Source organism: Armigeres subalbatus, chromosome 3, assembly GCF_024139115.2.
Source record: "Armigeres subalbatus isolate Guangzhou_Male chromosome 3, GZ_Asu_2, whole genome shotgun sequence".
Taxonomy (NCBI): domain Eukaryota; kingdom Metazoa; phylum Arthropoda; class Insecta; order Diptera; family Culicidae; genus Armigeres; species Armigeres subalbatus.
In genome coordinates this window covers 392,033,269-392,053,980 of record NC_085141.1, presented here as the reverse complement: position 1 = coordinate 392,053,980, position 20,712 = coordinate 392,033,269, and the positions used below count along the sequence as shown (strand labels likewise).

The window sequence follows — 20,712 nt, the reverse complement described above, 5'->3', positions numbered from 1 at the left end:
TTTTATTAAGGCTATCTCAAACATGGTAAATATAAGTGAATACCCGAAAGTCGTTTTGCCCCGGGGGGCTGTTTTGGGGCATCTTCCCCTACGATTGAAATAGCTTTTTCGATTGTTGCATCATGTGATAAAATGAAAACAATAAATTCTTAAACAGGCAAAAAGGATAGAATCCATTTTTTCTATCAAAGTCATCGGAAATGAGTGTCTTCAACGGCTTTTATATTTTTTATGGCAATTCTAGCTTCTACTTGAATAAAAACAAGCGACTCCAGGATATTCCTGAGTTATTGGAGTTATGCCTGTTTGAAAAAGAAAACATTTTACATTAAATGTCGCGTTTGCCTTTGAAACTAGTGTCACTGACAAGCAACAAAATCATAATGTGTGAATAAATTGATTATCAAGCATAATGTACCTGCAGGGGGTTCGAGCAAAATAAAACAAATAAATCAATCAAGTCTTAGAAATGTTCTTGTTTCGCGTCGGTTCCCAAACATTAAATGTTAGGCAATTTCCTTCTCCCTCAAGTCACACCAATTTCCTTCCAGCAGACTCTGATAATCTATATAAATTTGGTCAAATAGTCCAATAAATTATCATCTTATTTACCGGATCGCCTTCAAATTTGGGTAACGACTGCTTCTCAGCTCGCTGGAGACTTTATTCGATTCGCATAAAGAGAGTTTTAATCTGATCCATCGTCATGCCATCAATAATGCCGTGCCGGCCGGCACGTATTATAAATCACAGTCAAATTGATTTTTCCGACAGCAACAGCGCCGATGTTGCTACACTGTGCCAACAGCAAGGTTGGGCGTTATTGAAGCAACCGAACACTCTCGTTAGCAATATAGGTAAAAGTTTTTATTTTGCAGGGGAAATTTCATTATGCCGGTGTAAATTGGATTACATTTTAACCGTGTTATTAGCAATGGATTGGTAATGGTAGGTGGAGAGTGCCTTTAAGCGCTGGAGGTTTCCTCTGATGGAACCTGGTGGGCACAGCCTACGAAAACTCGACATCAGCATAACGGTTCGTTAGCCTGCCACGAACCGTAGTCTGGTTGATTTAGTGGTTGGGGATCCAAATGTCGCAGAGAAATATCATGAACCGAACAGAGGACACATTTCGACCTTCTGCCGGAAAGCCAAACTGTCGGTGGGAAGGCATTCACGTTGTGCGCCGCCTCGGTAATGGATTTAATCAAAATATGAGAGATAAAAATAATGAAAAAGTCACCTAGCAGAGACATTGTTTGGCAAACGAGTATTTTCAAACTCCTGAAAAACTAAAATGTGAAAATTCAACAAAAAACCATATTTTTGAAACAATGTACTGTGCTAAACCTTATGTGGATTTAATTTGATGTGTCCCGTTAATCTTTTGCTTTCGATAACTTCAGTGAATGAGCAATCTTTTTCGATTGTTATGAGTATGTATATGAGCAAATGTGGTATTACTTTTTTATCACTTTAATTGATACTGTAATAAGAAAAAAAAGCTTCTTTCTTTCATAGTAGCTTCATTAACCTTATACAATAATTACACGACACTGTAACCTATCGAGAGCCAGAAGCAAAATATGGCGAACAGAAACCTTTGAGTGCTGTGGGTCAAAATTAAAATGGAAAACCGTTCTGATGGCGGTTCGATAGAAGCCAATGGCGCTAGGGGTAAGCCTTTCCTCCGGGACCCCAACAACGGTTTAAATTAAGGAATAAGAGTACTCGTTCATTATGTATAATAATTAAATTTAAATTTAATCGTATAACGCGGAGAAGGTGTAACAACCGCGGCAACAACAACGAGCGATGGTGTGACGAGATTTATCACGTTTCGACATCGGAGGCTCTGGTAACTGGTAGTGAAACGGAAATGTTTCACCATATCAGAAAAATGGCAGTCATTTGTTTCGGTAGATCAAATTGTGGACTTCCGCTTTGAGTGCCTTTACAAGGGAGAATTATTATTTATTTTCGTATACATTAAGAGTAAGGGAGTAAGTTTGATATAATAATTATTTCAATCCTCCTTCCTTCAGTATTATATTTCGAAGCATTGTTTTATATTCAAACGCGTATTTTGGCAATACAAAAAAGTAAGAGTTGAAAATTCGTTTGGGTATTACCGCAATAATTTTTTCCCCTAATCAATATGATTGAAACTAAGGTATGATAAAATTAAAGTTATATTAAATCTAAATCTGCAAAGTTGACCATTTTATATGAAAAACGGAAAGTGGGCTTTTTATTATGCAGGTCACTGTATATTAGGGTGCCAATGAAAATCGACTTTTTGAATTTAAAAAACGGGTAATGCTCAAAAGTTTTATCTGCTCGAAAAAAGTCCCTATGCAAAATTTAAGCTCAATCAGACTTTGTTAAGTGTTTGACCAAAATTTGACTTTTTTTTTGATTTCCCAAGGGTCTCGGTACAGGAAGATTTCGAAATCGAATTTTTTTATTTTTGATGCCATATGTCTTAGAAATGCATGAAACGTTGATATCTGGTGTTACCTCGAAAAAAAAATTTCAACAGCCTGCCACCTACAGAGCTCATATTGAGAAAATTTCATCCATTTCGCGCTCGACACGTTTGGTGGCTTAAATAAGAAATTGAGGGCATCGTTGTTTTTTACTACTTGGCGCAATAACCAAACGTAGGCAAGTCGCATGATGGCATAATATTGGTAAGAGCTCCAATATATGCTGATGTACAACAATAAATATGCTCATCCTCAGCATAATAGGCTAAGATTTAAGCCATATACCATATATAGATTAAGATTATTATTAAACTTCCTAGTTCAGGGGTCTATCTTGGTTATAAAAATTGACCACGACAATCATTTCTTGCTTAAAGTACAATAGACGCCTCCTAAATAGGGCCCTCCTTAGCCGTGCCCGTGTCATTTGTTTAGTGCATGTCTTTCTGCTCCATTTCTATTGAGAAGAAATTAAGTAGTGGCTTATACCAACTCTCAAAGGCGTCCTCCTTAATCAGTTTCGGCATTAACAATAAGCGGGAAAATACTGATTTTGATCATGCATCGGTACTAAAGTTTAAACATATTTTTGCTTTTTCTTTTGAGTTCCGAATTCGTTTTTGTACAGAGATCTGATTTCATTGCGTTTGGCATTTCGGAATCTCTCCTTCAAACAGAGCTCTGATCAGTTAGAGGGTTTAGCAGATCCACCCAATTCGTATCCGCATCTTTCCTAATTAATCAGCGCTCTGGAGCTTGGAGATTCATGTCGTCGGCTTCGAAACCAGCCTAAGATTGAGTTACGTTTTTTTTTAAATTTACTCCATTGATCCATCCAAAAGGTGCAAAAGAGAGGTCATCTAAAAGCAAATTATAGTCGTTCCATACTCTTCCGACCATCACTCTGTGAGGCAGGAATAACATACCTCCAGCGTGAATTTAGAGTCGTACCCCTTATCATATTAGCAGAAGAATGAATAAGGATTCATTCACCCGTTTAACGATAGCATTATGCATGATTCCCCAATAGTTGTCAATCAGGACATAGCAATCAGGACATGACTCTTCCTCTTTCGGCGATCAACCATCGCATCGGACGCACAGGTCGTAGGCCCCAACAGCAGCAGCGCAAATGGACGGTAACTTGGCTGATGGATAATTTTCAGTTCACACACACTCAAAGGTATTAACAAGAATAGTAAGAAATAGAGCACAGTGTGGTAGATCTCTCCCTCTTTAGCCGTGCGGTAAGACGCGCGGCTACAAAGCAAGACCATGCTGAGGGTGGCTGGGTTCGCTTTCCGGTGCCGGTCTAGACAATTTTCGTATTGGAAATTGTCTCGACTACCCTGGGCATAAAGGTATCATCGTGTTAGCCATGATATACGAATGCAGAAATGGTAACTTGGCTTAGAAACCTCGCCAATTAGAAGTGCCAATGAAGAAGAAGAAGACAATACACGAATTTCGCTCCATCTCGACCAGCGGTTGGCAACACCATCTCAGAATCGAATAAAACTTGGTGGACATAAAGATGTGGTATTTCTAAGCCACTCTGCATACTTCGTTTTTCAAAAATTGTTAAGAGTAACATTTGATGAGAGCCTAGTTTTTTTTCATTATTATTATTATTATTTTTTTTTTTTGAAAATCGGTGTAGACGAGCTCGGTGGTCTAGTGGCTACTGCTTCTGCCTTATCAGCAGGAGGTCATGGGTTCAATTCCAGGCTCGTCCATTTCCTACTTTGTATTTCTATCTTAGTTCTTTCTGTGTTTCACGTTCTACCAAAACGATTCCTACTGTTATAACCTTCCACATAATTCCAAAACCTCCCGTGGCACCTATGAGAGGACGTAGAGTTCTCTGCATCTTTCTTAAGTAGGTGTCCAACTAATCATCCTTCCCCTTCCTCAGCATTCGCAAGGACGTGGCCAGGACAGATCTCGACTATTGGAGAGTGCATTGCTTCCATCTAAGAGATAGTGATTAGTCCCAAATCAATGTCTGTGGTAACGGATGAAAGTAATGTTACTCGCATACAATAGTCTTGACTTGTACCACCTACGAATTTGTACGAATTGCTCAATGCTAATGCTAATGCTAATTTTTTTTTTGAAAATCGGTGTAATTCTAAAATGACAAGACTTACAAAAAAGTGTTGTATGGCGGACTGTCGTGAAAATCCCAGAAGTTTTTTGTAAAAATATATAAAAAATTAAAAAACGATTTCTACACTGAAAATACTTTGTTTTAAAAATTAAAATCGATATTACAAAAAAAACCTCATCTCAGCAATCGATGATTTTTTTTCTGCAGATAGGTATTTCAATTATCAAACTTTTCTGGGAATAATGTTCATGTGACATATTTAAAGAAACAAAGTTTTTCTAACAAAAACTATTTTCATGTCCATATTGAGTGAAAATCTATCAACGTGTTCTATGTCTACAGCGCCAAATATAGGTTCAGTAGTCTATCATCAACAAACGACACATTTTGGACGTATAAAAATTTGTTTAGGAAGCAATTTAGCATAATCTAACATTAACATAGACCAACATTTGAAAAGGGCGTATATTTTCCTAGATTTCTTATATCAATGCTACTCCCAAATTACAGTCGGGATTCGCTGGTTGGGATCTTAATACTTGGGTCACTTTTCAGTTGGGCCTCCGCTGGTTGGGCCATGGCCCAACTAAAAAGCAACCGTACGTCAAAATTCAATGTAAACACGAAAAACGGGATTGGGCGTCACTGGACATCATTTGTGATGTTCAAGTCGAAATACACGTGTTCAAATGACTGTCAGTTGGCCCAACTAAAAAACCGAATTCGTTAGTTGGGCCGAGGTCGTGGCCCAACCAGCGAATCGCGACTGTATCAGGTTTACAAAATTGTGATGTTTGATGGACTTTTGTAATTTTGTCTAAACTGTAAAATCTTTTCCGTACGATGTCTTGTCTTGTCTTTTCTTGTCTTGTCTTGTCTTGTCTTGTCTTGTCTTGTCTTGTCTTGTCTTGTCTTAGCACATGCACAGCCAGTATTGAAAGCCATCCTGGAAATGTCGGCTGTATTCCCGAGCATTTTCTTGTCTGCATTAATATTTGCAGCATATCATAAATATGACACAAGTATCAAAACGGCCAGGCCCACCGTGCAGGCTTGAATTTGGGAGAAAATCCAAAACATCCCGGCAATCATATTATTTAGTAATAAATAACATGATCAACGAAGAGTTTTGGATCTACGAAAGGAAGAAATGAGGACAGCCGTACCAACCGTTTCACATTCAGGGAGAAAAATGATTGACGAAATCGTTGGGAGTGACTTTGCTAAGAAGATTAATGTACACTCCTTGGGTCCTCGACGTCTTGGGATGGGGCACAGTTTTTAGTCTAGTGCCCTGGCTTATACACTAATGGGCAAAAGTGTTCGCAAAAATTCAGATAGATTACTATGAAAACATGACGAATACTTGTGTACATCAGTGTACATATAGACCTAGGTTTAAGCGCCATTACTCGCTCTCTGTAACGAGAAAAAGAAAAAGAAACAAAAGCGAAAACTCATGACGATAAAATTATACCATATACTTACAACATCTCCATATTTTCCGTGCTTGGAAACGTTTTTTTTTTTGTTTAAATTACCCCCGTCAAAACACAATTTATTGAAATTGCTTACCACAAATTTTTGCGAAAACTAAAGAAAAAATTATCAAGAACAGCCCTTCCGAAAGAAAATTATGAAATAATAAAAATAATAATTGAGGAACGTTTAGATTATAAACTTCATTGTACATGTTTCTGATATGTATAACATGTTGATTCTTAATACATTTCAATGTTCTTGTTAACATATTAAGTTAACAATATTAAAACTCGTCTCATTGTACGAAATAACTTGAATTAAAATTAAAATATACCGTTCAATTGAGTAGATAGATAGATGTCTTACCTGTCATATTGAAAACCATAACGATTCTCATGGTGGTATTTTTTTAACGTACTGTCACTTTAAGTTTAGTTTGAGTTTGATTCGATTTTTTTAACTTTATTTTTGGTAATTTTGATACCAGTGATCAGTTCTACACTTAATTCGATATATGGGATGTAGCTTAGAAGCATATAGACGAAACATATGGGAAACACTGAAATGAAGACATCTCATTGGAATGTGCAAGCGCCATTACTCGCCCTCTGAAAAAAAAATAAATAAAATAGCAAAATCATGAAAATAAGCATAACCTGAGCAGTATTTTGAATAATGAATGAATCATTTTCAGAGAAATCTACTGTATTACACTTTGATCTGAAGTTTTTCAACCGTCTAAGACGAGTTAAGTACTTTCCATTTAATTCCACTAAGATTTGTTATCTTTGCAGATACGTATTTCGACCTCAACTGTGAGATCGTCTTCAGTGTCTTGTACTTGACTCGATCAAATCGTTATCAACAAATGTTACTCTTTACAATTTTTACAAAAATTAAGTATGCAGATTGGCTTAGAAATACCATATCTTTATGCCCTCCAAGTTTCATTCGATTCTGAGATGGTGCTGCCAGCCCCATAGAAGGGTTTGCGCGATATTCGTCAATAATAAAAAGCTTCGATGAACCGATGCGTGTTTACAGATGTTCCGGATTTTCCGGAGGACCTCCAGCGATCATACAAGTCAATAATAATGGGTCACAACAATCCTTTCTTGATCATAATACAACAACAAAAATGTAGAAAAATCGCGCTTTTCAAGGAAGAGTATCGTGAACTGAACTCTTTTAAGGATGTTCCGGATCTTCCGAAAGACCTCGAATGGCCACTTAGATCCATGAAGAAGGGACTTGGCCACCATTTGTTGCTCAGCATGAGCATGAGCATGATTGACCGTCCACGGTTGCTTCTCCGTTATTGCCAGGTCAGCTGTAATCTAATGGGACTAACATCATCTTCAATGTGTAAGAACTGGCGACCCAAAAACAAACAATATCAGCGCTGGCCGTGTCCGAATGCAGGTTAATTGAGGTACAGGTAGGAAATTGTTGACGTGATACTCGCTTTGATAGAAGCCGACGAGTCATCTGCACTTCCACGAGAAATCACCGGGATGTTGGATATATGGGGTAAGGAGTGGTGCAGGGTTCGTTTTGGTAAACGGTCTGCCGTGTATAGCGTGTAGTTTGATTTAAAACAAAAACAATTATACGAACGCTTATTATTTTAACTATCGACCGCACTACACAACTGGATGCGAACTTAATTTTCACATTCTGATTAACATACTCACCCGCACAATGCAGAACAAAATTTCGGTGACCAGCCGATCGTTTTGCTTTCCGCACAAAGCAAAACTAAATTTTGACGACCAGCCGATCGCTCTGCTTACTGGAGAATGTCCGCTGTCCGAAATACGAGAAAACATGCACTGAACTGATTATCTACCATCATTTATTGCTCAGCAAATAAAAAAAATCTCCCTCCTCAAGCATAAGTTTTATGAATCGATCTCTTTAGCAGATGATCCGGATCTTCCAGAGGACGTCCAGTGGCCATTGATCAGGATAATCAATTCATACTCATAGTGTTATAATAGGCAGATTAAAAAAAACTGAGCTCTTGTTGGGTGAGTTTCGAAAATTTATTACTTTTATGTATATTCCAGATCTTTCGGAGCGCCTCCGGTGGCCACTCAGCTCCACGAAGAAAAGTCACAGCAAAATATTTCTTATAGCACGAAAACGATAAGTTTCGAAAAACCATGCAATGCAAGAATGCGTTCCATGGGTCCATGTGAACGGGTCACGATGAGCATGTCTTGCTTATAGTAAAGTCGTAAGGTAATAAACATATGTTGAAAACGGCGCTCTTCTACGATGAGTTTCATGAATTGATCACTTTTATGAATTTTCCGGATTTTCTGGAAAGACACCGTACTATCAAACAACCAGGAAATGTGATGATCCACGAAAATAGACAATGGCTACCTTTTATTGGGATTATTGCTACAAAAATGTGTGAGCATTCCCACAATTACCATCCGAAGCGCAAGAAAACTAGACCTGTGCGCCGCCGCGCCACGCCGCCGCCGCCGGTGGTTTTACTCGCGCCGTCGCCGCCGACGATTTTGGGACGGCGCGCCGCCGATCATAATTTTGCCACGCCGGTGACTAATCGCAATAAAAAAAATCAATTAACTTAAGTCGAGTCGAGCCAAGCACGTGACACTGAAAAACGGCCTAATAATTGAGGTCGAAATACGTATCTGTGAAGAAATACAGCGTGGTAGAGTTAATTGGAATAGTACTGAACTAGTCTTATGGAAGTTCATAAATGTTGTTAAGGTGGATCTCGTCAAAATTCAATTTCAAATCTACCTCAAGCGATGGTGTCTCTAAGTCGGTGTAGTGACATACATTGGTTGATTAGTTTGAGAGTTTGAATGAAGCTTTATCTAATAATAATACATAAATTGTTAAACTGATCTTTGGAATGCGTTAAGCCAAGGCCTCATTTAGTCGGGCACCTAAACTTGTAGGTGACTCGCAAAATGGGTTTGTTGTGGGGCTTGGATACATACCCAAAGCGTCTCCATTCTTAAAGGATCTAACATTGGTGCAGGAAAATTATTGCACCTAAGAAATTTCAAGTTAAGTTGCACATTATTTATTTTTACAACATTTTTTTTTATTTATTTGAATCAACTCATTTAATCAGGACATTACGAAAATTTTATTTTATTTTATTGTCTTGAAATTATTTAATACTGTATTGTAAAAGCCTTATTGTGAAATTCCTGGAACTTCTGAGAATATTCGAAGAAGTATCGTTCAAACATTCATTTATGAATTTCTTCAAAAAATACTCCAGAAATCAGTTCGGAAATAAATAATGAAATTTATTTGATAATTCCTCCAGATATTCCTCCGAAAAGTTTCTTTTAAAAAACCTTAGAAGATTATTTTAGGAGTTCTTCCTAATTTGTTTGGGTATTCCTTCGGAGACTCCGTACAAAATTTCTTCTAAAATTCCTTTAGAATTTTCATTACGGATTTCTTTACAAATCCTTTACACATTTCTTTCAGAAATTGCTTAAGGAATGTTTTCGGATTTTGTTCTATGAATTCCTACAATCTCCTTCGGAGACTCCTTGAGGAATTCCTTTGGATGTTTCTTGAGCAATTCCTGTGAAAATTCCTTAAGGAATTCCTTAAAAAATTCCATTCGTTCTTTTGAGAATTTCTTCGGAAATTTTTCCTTTTGAAATTGTTTCGGCATTTATTTCATGAATCGCTGGAAAAAGTTGTTCTAGATATCCATAAGGAATTTCTTCAGAACTTCTTCCAGCAATTCCTTTAAAACATTCCTCGGGAATTATTCCGGAACTTCCTACAGGAATTCCTTCGAAAATGCCTTCATCTTTCCTAAGGTCTTTGTTTGTTTGTTGTTTATTTTTTAATTTTTTTTTTCGAAACTTCAATAAGTAACTACATTGCAAACAGCTTCATTTTCAATAAATTTCAAAATTTCTTCCGATAAAAAATCTGGAGAAATATCCGAAGGAAATCTCGAAGGTTTTACGAATTTCCTTTTAAAGAAGTCACTGGAGGAATATCCGAATGAATTCCGGGCGGTATTTTTTAATTATTTAATAAATAAAATTCAAACAAATTTTTGGAGGCGTTTTTAAAGAAATTTGTGTTGGGTTCAGTGCAGGTATTTCCAAATAAACTTTTGAAGGGATTCTCAAAAGAGAACCTGAATGGATTTTCGAAAATAATTCCTAAAGGAACTTCTAAACGATTTTTTGAAGGTAAAATACTTCCCTAAAGAACTCCTAAAGGAATTTCCAGAGGAATCGATGAAGGTATATTTGAATGATTGTATGATGGAATTTCCGAAGGAATTCTCAAAGGAAATTACGAAGAAAATCCTAATAGAATTTCAGAGAAAATGCCTACTGGTTTTTCTGATGTAATTCCTAGGTTTCTTCAAGAATTCCTTTGGAATTTTTCCCAGTAATTTATTCGCAATTTCCTACAGAGATTCTTTTGAAAATTCGTCCAGGAATTCCTTAGCAAATTTCCTCAAAAAGTTCCACAAAAACTCCTCCGTAAACGAATTCCAGAAAGTTCTTCGGAAATTCTTTCGCATATTCCTTAAAGTTTACCTCAGGGATTACGTCAGAATTTTCTCCACGTATTCCTTTGTCTAAGAAAACCTTAAGAAATTCGTTAAGGTTCGTTCTTTTGGAAATTCCTTTGAAAATTTCTTGGGAAATTGCTTTAGGAATTGCTTCATAAAATCCCTTAGAAATTCTTTCGGATATACCTTCCGAAAATCATTCGCAAATTCCTTTTGAAATATCGACGGAAAATATTTTAGAATTCCTCTAAAAATTCCTTCAAAAATTCATTAACAGATACCTTCGGAATCATTGAAAGTTTGCTCAGGAATTTCTTCGAAAATTAATACGGAGGATTATTTTAGGAATTCCTTCGGACTTCCTTCGGACGGAAATTTTATAGAAATTCCTCTAGGAATTCCTTAGCAAGTTAAGTTCCTTGGGAATTTCTACGGGTAATTCTTTGAAAATTCTTTGGTAACTTTAGGAAGAAGTTCTTGGACATTTCCCTCAATAATTCCGTCACAACATTCTCCATTTCTTTTCATTTTTCGGGAATCTCTTTAGAAGTTAATTCAAAAAAATTTCTTCGGAAATTGCTTTTGGGAACCATTCGGAAATTGTTCTAGGAATTCCCTAGATTTTTTTTTTCAAAATTTACTGAAAAGATTCTTTCTGATTTTTCTGCGGGAATTTCATCCTTGTGAAGTCGGTGCTACCGGGCAAAATTATAAAATACCTATACATATAATAAGCAAGGCCTGCGTGCTCAATCCTTTGTTCCTTATGAGGAATAAACGAGTATACATTAAGCAAGGTTTTGTATTTCCTTGGTGTGATTTGTGGGAAGTGAGTCGTGGGATCAATAGTGAAGTCAAGGCCAAGTTCGGAAGAAGTATTTGACACTAAGTTCTTTCGAAAATTCCTTAAAAATTTTTGCCAGAAATATCTTTATAAACTCTTTTCGCTATTCTCTCGGAGAGTCCTTTCTGAACCCCTTCGAAGATTTTTTCAGCAGTTTTTTCGGAAATTGTTTCAGGAATTCTTTCGGAAACTATTTCATTCCTTAATAAATTCAGAAAAATATATAAAGCTCTTTTAGTGGAATGTATTCAATCGTCTAAGACGAATAAAGTACTCTCCATTTAATTTCACCAATTATTTTCGATATCTTTGCAGATACATATTTCGACCACAACTATGTGGTCGTCTTCAGTGTTTCGTACTTGACTCGACTTAATAAATTAATAAATTTCCGAATGAAATCCTGAAAGAATGTTCTACGGTTTTACCTATGGTTTTACTAAAGAAATTTTCCAACGAGAACCTTAATGGTTTTTGAAAAAATGCCTATATGAGCTTCCGCAGAATTTGTTATAGGGTTCTACAAAGGAATTTCTAATGATAAAATCGTAGTTTCCTCCGAGTCCCTCCAGGAACTCCACCAAGAACTTTTTTGCCATATTTTACCAACTTTTGAAGAAAATATTCAATTTTGTTGGTCATCGTGCCCCAGTCTCACTCAGCCATAGCGCATTTTAGTTATGTTGATCATCTATTGGGATTTGTGCATACAAGAACGCGATTTGGGGAGTAAACTGTCCATTGTGGTTGTCATTAGTGGACTCCATCGTGAATGCCCTTCCAGGATCCAAGGGTCACAGCAGGTGAACGAAGTAGCACTGCAAATTCTCTAAATATACTAGATATGCAGCCGCTCAAACATTACCCAATTGTAAATGTAACTCAAAGAATAGTAGTTAGAATGTTTCTCAAATTTAGATAAATTGAGAAGTAAATCGACTGGAATTTATCAAAATCCTGAATTGGGAAAACTTTTGGAAAAATATTAACAAATTAGTCCTATGACACCGAAGTCTAGTTTTTAATACTGCTCAAGGGTTACGAAAATTTGTTAAATTGTTAAATTTTGATTCATCAAAATCAGAGAATAATAAAATAGTTTCAATTTAAATAACATTTTGAGATCAGGTACTTATTAGTGTCGCTGGTAATTTACTATGGAATGTGCTGTTTGATGATCAACAAACATAGAATATTACAATTTTAATCCACTGAAGTCGAATCCGCATTAAAATTGATTTTTTGCCATTGGCAAAAGTGACTACTACGCCGCCGCCGCCGATTATATGACCGGCGCACAGGTCTAAAGAAAACACGCCAAAAATTGGCCTTAGAATCTTTGTCCCTTCGAAATCAATTCCTGGATACCAGAAGGGCTAACCCGCCAAAAAGCCCAGAACGACATCCGCAGAATCCATACCTTCAATTTGTTCCCAAAACATTGAAAATTGGTTCGAACATGAACTTTCGGGAGCAAATTAAAGTTGGGATCATTTTTGACCCGCCAATGATGTATCACTTATTTTAATGCATTTTTCCTTCATATTATTAGCATCACTTCAAGAATAATTATAAAAAAATTCGGTCTTAATGTGTTCTCTTGTTCTACCAAACATTTTATCAAGTTTTACCTTTCATACTTACAATTCAAAAACCTTCTATTGTAAAATAAACTGCTTCTTTCATGTATATGTGACGAACTAGTCCTCTCCTTCCTCAGCATAAACAAGGACATGGCCGTGTATTGATTTTTTTTTCTAGAATCTCCTGTTCCCAGGTATTGGATGGCCTCAAAGCTGGAAATTGTGCGAATCAATAAATGCTGATGTTATTCTTCAAGAATGTTAAGAGGATAAATCTTGGGATAAATACTATTTGTGCAGATTTGCGCAAAACAGTCATCATCTCCCGGAAAGCTGAAGAAATAAGCCTTGAAATAGGCCCAATTCGCCATGCGTGCGATTGCGTGCTCGTAGTTAAAAATCAGGTTGAAAAACATCATACTTCCGCCATATATTATATACAAGCAAATTTAAAATAACCTTGATTTACTATTGGATCAACTTGTGCTTCATCGAGATGCAAGTTTCATCTGATTTTCAAATTAACACTCAGCTCATTTTTTTACTTTTTTCCGCCTTGACATCACTGTGCGACGGTACGGTTATATCGTTGTTTAAAAAAGGGGTTTTCCTAACAAAACTAAGAGTGTAGGAATCAACACGTGGTCAGCCCTAGCAAAACACCACGCCAATCGAATGATATGAGGACTGCGCTCTAACGATAAAAAGCATAAACATTGACCGATCAACGTATTGTGTTTATTTTCTTAGCTTTCGCCTGGCGTCTTCAATTTTTCGTGATTTTCTCTCTCCATTTTTCATTTTTCTCAAACTTTATACCAGGATCTCACAAATAGAAGTGTTATAACGAGAGAACACCATATGACACACACTCAACAAGTTTCCACCGTTGCAACTCGCGTTGGCGAGATATCCCCTTAGAGATGGGGAGAGTCGAACATGAAAGGTGCTGGTTCGAATAGTCTGAATTTAATAACCAAACAATAAATTTATTTCACATAGGTACTCGTACCATTACGTAATAGAAATAGACATTTTTCCAAGGCATCAGATCAGATCCGCCAACTGATGAATCAGATTCTAAAACAATGATGGAGACGCATGGTCGAAAACAAGTACGAATGGGACTTTCTATCTACTGTCACAGAGCGTATTCCGCTTACGCTTCTCAACGGCGACAGTCGCTTCACGAATGTTTGGGGGCACCTCTGAAGCATGCGCAATAATTGGTATTTTGCGATAGATACGACTGTGCGTGCCACTTTACCAATCAAAATTTATATACACTGAGTACAAAAATAACGAATCAGTTAACTTAAACTCCGATCAAATAGCTATTTTTTTGGCTGCCGTTGAATATTTTTCAGTTTTCTTCCTTACTACAATTTGGTTAGGAGATGAAAATATAGATTGCGCGTTCTGTAACATTTTCCCAAACATGTGCATATAGCATTCGCTAAAGATCACGATCACCGACCATCCGGCTTCGCGCGCGCCGGTTGCGTAAAAATAACAACACCGCCATACATTTAGGCCGTAAGAAAATTCTCTCAAGTTCACTCACTGACCAGCCCAACAACGAGAAGTCGATTGGGAAGAGATTTGAGTTTTTCGCTCCCGCTTTGGTGGAAAATTTCGCATCGTTTGACTTAGTTTTTCTAGAAATATCGTGTACAGTAGATCGATGATCGATTCTGAACAGGGAAAATAGGTGAAAAATTGTGAAACTTTGTTGACCAAACAAAACCTGCAATTTTGAGTGCAGGAAACCGAAAAGGACTCTGGTACAGATGACGGACACACGGAAATTTAGCGCTGGATGGAAACTCGATGTAGATGACAAAGGTGACCTCAGGCTTCTGGATATCGTATAGCATGATTATTCTGAAAATCACTTGTAGACTGTGAAACAATTTAAAATATTCCAAAATAAGAAAAAGCTATCAATTAGAAAAATCGGAACCGTCGTTCGGATTTAATCGCTTTTGCGTAGTGCTATTTTTAAAAACCAGCCATAAACGACGTCGATCACTTGCTCGGTGGTGGTGATGCGGTGTCAGCTGATGCTATTTGCCAACAAAATGCTTCGCGGAAAATGCTCATCCCCGAAAAGCTAGGGAGAAGTAGAGCAAACCAAAACGGATTAGTTACAACTGTTTTTGAGAACCGAGCGACACTGTTTACAAACACACAGCCGGAACTATTTGTCAATGCTTTTTTGGATAAACGGTCATTTTTGACAGTACAACGTACTTCAATGCTAGTATTGTCAACGTGCTAGACGTATTTAACTGCGGAGTGCGGAGCCATTATTCCACTCGAAACTACCTCTTGATTGGATAATTTGATTTAATCTGTCTCACAATGCAGTCTGGCGGTGCATTCTACCACGAGATGGAAAAATTTACCTACTTTGAGCTCACGGTCGCACAAGTATATAAACCCACAAGAAGCAAAAGTTGCCCAACTGGAAGCCGGTTCCGCCGGAAAGGATGTCTGTCTGCAGTAAAATCCTGTGACACTGAAGGAAAATTAGCTAATTACTATCTTTGAATCTCGTGGTATGCAGATTGATTTAATTCATAAAATTTATTTGCTTTGTTATATCGAGCAGTATGACCGTATAACACTAACACTGGAAAAGTTAGTTTCCAAAATGATGATTTCCAAGGACATAATTTCACGTATAAAAACTAAGAAGTAATTCGGTCGTGACCACCGTTCGGTCATGAATACCACTACGCATCTAATAGATACTGTCATTTTGACCACTGTCATCTGTTGGTTGTATTCACAAAATACGTATTGCTAAATTTGGCACTTTCGAACCCCCACCTTTCCCTTTGTAACACTTTTTGTAAGGAAGAATTAGATTTGTTGTATGAATCGTGTCGCTCGGCCTGATCCTCTCCCTCTCCATATAGCGTTACACAATTTGTGAACACTCCCCAACACGATTTTATGTTGCCTTCGGTGCACTGCACTGACGAGCTTTATCTATTTTCAATGTACCAATTGAAGTTACAAAACAACACGACCACGAATTGTCAATATTAACAGTTACTTCCCTTGTTGCTTTCTGATCTTCATGAAGTACGAAACAGAAGATATTCGTTCGTGTATAAATAAATATGTATGTAATACGATTTTTTATTATACGGTTCGTTTTGCCTCAGTAAATCTGTGGACTATGGAGTGGTGATCGTCATCAAATTTGAAGAAAGGCCTTAGGAAATTAAAACATGGCCCATTGTAAAAACGGCAACATCGAGACTTCGAACGCCAACAGTACCTTTATTTGTCCTTTGACGTTATTTTTTCATTCGATCACTCAATTATTTCAATTATATAAGGTCAACTTCCTCGGGCCTTCCTTAACCTTGGCTTAAAAACCTCGCAGTTAATAACTGTGGAAGTACTTAATGAACACTAAGCTGTGAAGCGGCAATATCCCAGTGGGGGATGTAATGCTAATGATAATAAGAAGAATAATATAAGGTCAACTTGCCATAACTGCCGTAATCTGAAAAATTGACGTAGGGCAACTGTACCAGCTTTGGCCTTGATCCTAATTTGCCAAGTTTCTCGCATGACTTCGAAAATAAAGCAATTTCCGTGGGTTTTATTAGCTGTAACATGAGATATATCGCTGTGGAAATTGATCGATAGTGTTTGGAAAATATGCATTTGTCATGGTTGGCCAAATTATGCACTAAAGTGGCTAAAACTATTACACTTCCCCTACCCGTCATCGAGCATTTTAACAGAAAAATGGAAAACATGCATTTTGTAATTTGGCGCTAACGTCACTTTCTCAGATTACGGCAGATATGTATCAATTTTGTTTTCAAGACTGTAACTATTTTCAAAATTTAACAGGAAAAAAAGAAAAAGTGCCTTTTTACCCTTCTTACATCCTAAGAAGGGTATAAAGATCGCTTGAAAAACCGACTTTTTATCCGAGGCTCGGAGACCCAAGTCGTATATACCAATCAACTCAGCTCGACGAACTGAGCACATGTATGTGTGTGTGTGTGTGTGTGTGTGTGTGTGTGTGTGTGTGTGTGTGTGTGTGTGTGTGCGTGTGTGTGCGTGTGTACGTTACAAAAATGTCACATCAAGATCTCAGCCGTCCGTGGACCGATTTGCACGATTTTAACACTAAACGAAAGCTATGACTTTGTCATTGTACAAGTTCAATTTTTTTGCAATCGGACATTTGGTTCCAGAGATATGTGAGAAATACGAACATGAAGTGTATTTTCAGAAAACTAACAAAATAATGTCACATGAATACCTCAGCCGTCTGTAAACCAATTTGCATGATTTTATCTTTAAACGAAAGCTATGGCTTTGACTCTGAAATACGAACATAAAGCACTAGCCGTATCAACTTCACACATTGGTAAAATATGTCCCATCAAGATCTCAGTTGTCCTTGGACCGATTTGTGCGATTTTATCTTTAAACGAAAGCTATGTTTTTGTCATTGGACCCATTAATTTTTTTTCTGCAATCGGAAATTCGGTTTCAGAGATATCTGTGAAATACGAATATGAGACAAATTTTCAGACTACTAATGAAGAATCCTTAGCCTTAGATTAGCCTTAGATGCGCGGCTACAAAGCAACACCATGCTGAGGGTGGCTGGGTTCGATTCCCGGGTGCCGGTCTAGGCAATTTTCGGATTGGAAATTGTCTCGACTTCCCTGGGCATAGAAGTATCATCGTGTTAGCCTCATGATTTTTTTTTTTTTCTTTTTTTTTTTTTTTTTTGAGCAAGGGTGAACGGAAATCTGCAACCAGACACCTGAGGAGATACTCAGGTAGTGTGGGGATGGGTATGTCATGTAACTCTTACCCGACCCACTAAAACCAAAACCCTTTCGCCAGTCCGTACCCCCGGCCCGCAATTATGCAATACATCAGGGGGGGGACTATTGAGAACGCTCATGCCTATGCTAACGCACTTGACGTCAATACACACAACATCGACTTCAAGGGTGGCTACCTCACCACCCGTCGATCGCAAGCTATGATAGTAACCTAACGGTCCGTATCATAATCTCACGTTGGAGACGAGCACCCCGACAACAACCACCACGCGCGAACCGCAATGACCTCTATATCTACATACTGAGGTCCCTGCAGCCCACCCGCGACATGTTGGTTGTCGGGGTGAGCAAAGTGTTCACTGCATCACAGGTGCCCTTACTGCACTCGTTGGTTTTGTTCAAGACGCCACCACCGCTGCAGTTTCGACATAATCTGTTGAGATGCTGTGTTCACCGCATTCCATATAGCTTCTTCCCGGCACGCCCTCTCGTCGAGGTTGTCCGGGGTTGTATCCATACCCACTAATAAGCAGCATGGTATTGCGTTCTACCTCGAATCGCGGGCATGCGAACATCACATGCTCTGCCGATTCTACCTCACCCACACATTCAGGACACTCCGCAGAATTCTGCGAAGCCAAACCTGTGTAGGAATTTCTTAAAGCAGCCATGTTCAGACAACACCTGTGTTAGGTGGACATTGACTTGACCATGCTTCCTATCAACCCAGTTGGACACATCTGGAATCAGTCTGTGGGTCCAACGACCTTTGACTGCGGTGTCCCATGCTCTTTGCCATTTAAGCAACGAGGCTGCTCTCTTGACACGTCGCACTTGCACCGAGCACTCCACATCCTCCTCTAAGAGTATGTCGATCGGCATCATTCCAGCTATAACGCACACGCTATGGTGCGATATGCGCTTGCGACACGTAGACACATCAGCCGGTGTACTCTGATCAATTTCTTTACATTGTACTCGGCTTTTAGTGCTACGGCCCATGCCGGCACGCCATAACGGATGATAGACAATGCTACGCCAGCTATCAGCCTACGCACTTGACTATGCACCGCCGATCTGTTGGACATCATTCGTGATAAAGATTTTATCGCCAATGAAGCCCGCTGACATGCATAATCGACGTGGCTCGTAAAATTGAGCTTATCATCGATCATCACGCCCAGATGCTTGAGAGACCTCACGGAGTTAACTGTGCAGGTCCCTACTCTTATCCTCGCCTGTTGCAGCCCATGACGGTTATGCACTACCACGACTTCTGTCTTGTGATGTGCAAGGGACAACCGCCTCGAGTTGAGCCATTCCTCCACTCTGCCAATCGCGTATGAAGCCTTCAGTTCGACTTCGTCGAGAGTGTCACCTGCTACTTCTAGCATTACGTCATCCGCGAAGCCTTCTATCTTTACTCCGGCCGGGAGACTTAAGCGCAATACTCCGTCGTACCTAATATTCCACAGTACCGGTCCGAGGATCGATCCCTGTGGAACACCCGCGGACACTACGATCGACTTTTGACCAGCATCAGTGTCGTATAACAACACCCTATTCTGAAAATAGCTTTTCAGTATCCTGCACAGGTAATCCGGAACTCTCAATCGGTGCAGGGAGTCAGCAATTGCTGCCCAGCTAGCATTGTTAAACGCGTTTGTTACATCAAGTGTAATCAACGCGCAGTACCTAATACCTCTTCTGTTTAAACCTCTCGCTATCTTGGCCGTATCCGTTACCGCTCGAATTGCTTCGATGGTAGAACGGCGCTTACGGAAGCCATACTGGTTGCTAGATAAGCCACCAGCACACTCTGTATAGGCCGACAATCTATTCAGAATAACCCTCTCTAGCAGCTTTCCAGCTGTGTCGAGTAGGCAAATTGGTCTGTATGCCGAAGGATCCCCCGGCTGTTTGCCAGGCTTCGGTAATAGCACCAATTTCTGCCGTTTCCATCGATCTGGGAAGTTTCCTTCGTCCATGCATCTCTGGAGGCAGCTCCTGAACATATCTGGATTGGCAAGAATGGCATGTTTAAGGGCCAGGTTTGGAATACCATCCGGGCCAGGCGCCTTATTGAGCTTAAGTTTTCTTGCGGCTACGATAAGCTCTTCGTTAGTCACTAGCGGTACCACGTCGACTGACTCGTATGGTGTAGCGGGCCAGTCCGATGGTTCATGTGTCGGAAACAACCCGTCGACTATTTTGGCCAACATCCCCGGAGATTTCTCAGGTAGCGTGGTATTGGTTCTAGCCATCACCATCCTGTATGCATCTCCCCATGGATTGTCGTTTGCCATCCTGCACAGCCGCTCGAAGCAGGCTTTGATCTCGTAGTTCAGAGCTCTGCTCGCTGTCTGGAACACCCTGCGTCTCTCGACCTTATCAGCATCTGTTCTGGCACGTCGCAGCCTTCTCTTTGCTCGAAGACAGGTTCTACAAAGGTCTGCAATTGTGTCAGTCCACCAGTACGCAGGTTGCCGATTTCCGGGAGGTTTGGTCCTCCTAGGCATCGTCACATCGCATACACGGGTTAGTATATCGATTAACTCGTCGCCACTTAATCCCGTTGTTTGCGTCTCCCATCGTAGTGATTCCTCCATGAGTTCTGGGTTGAACTGCGAGGTGCACCATCCTAGATCGGCTTTGCCGATCCGCCTTGTGGTTGCTACGGGGGTATACCGGATCATAAAACGAATTTCCTGATGATCGCTGGAGGTATGCCCCTCATGAACCTCCCATTCTGGCTCCACCGTCCATCCCGCGCTGCAGAAGGTCACATCGATGCATGAATCACCGGTCGGTCCCCTGAAC

The 20,712-nt window shown here is 39.2% G+C and overlaps 1 protein-coding gene across 1 annotated transcript in view; it reads left to right on the top strand.

The window, feature by feature from the left end:
- Window positions 1-14,668: 14,668 nt before the first annotated feature.
- The window catches only part of LOC134223924 (uncharacterized), a 42,779-nt gene continuing 36,735 nt past the window's right edge, over window positions 14,669-20,712 (top strand). The window contains exon 1 of the mRNA XM_062703148.1: window positions 14,669-14,902. Within this exon, the coding sequence (XP_062559132.1) occupies window positions 14,848-14,902 (55 nt within the window). The 5' untranslated portion in view covers window positions 14,669-14,847. The remainder of the gene's footprint in view (window positions 14,903-20,712) is intronic.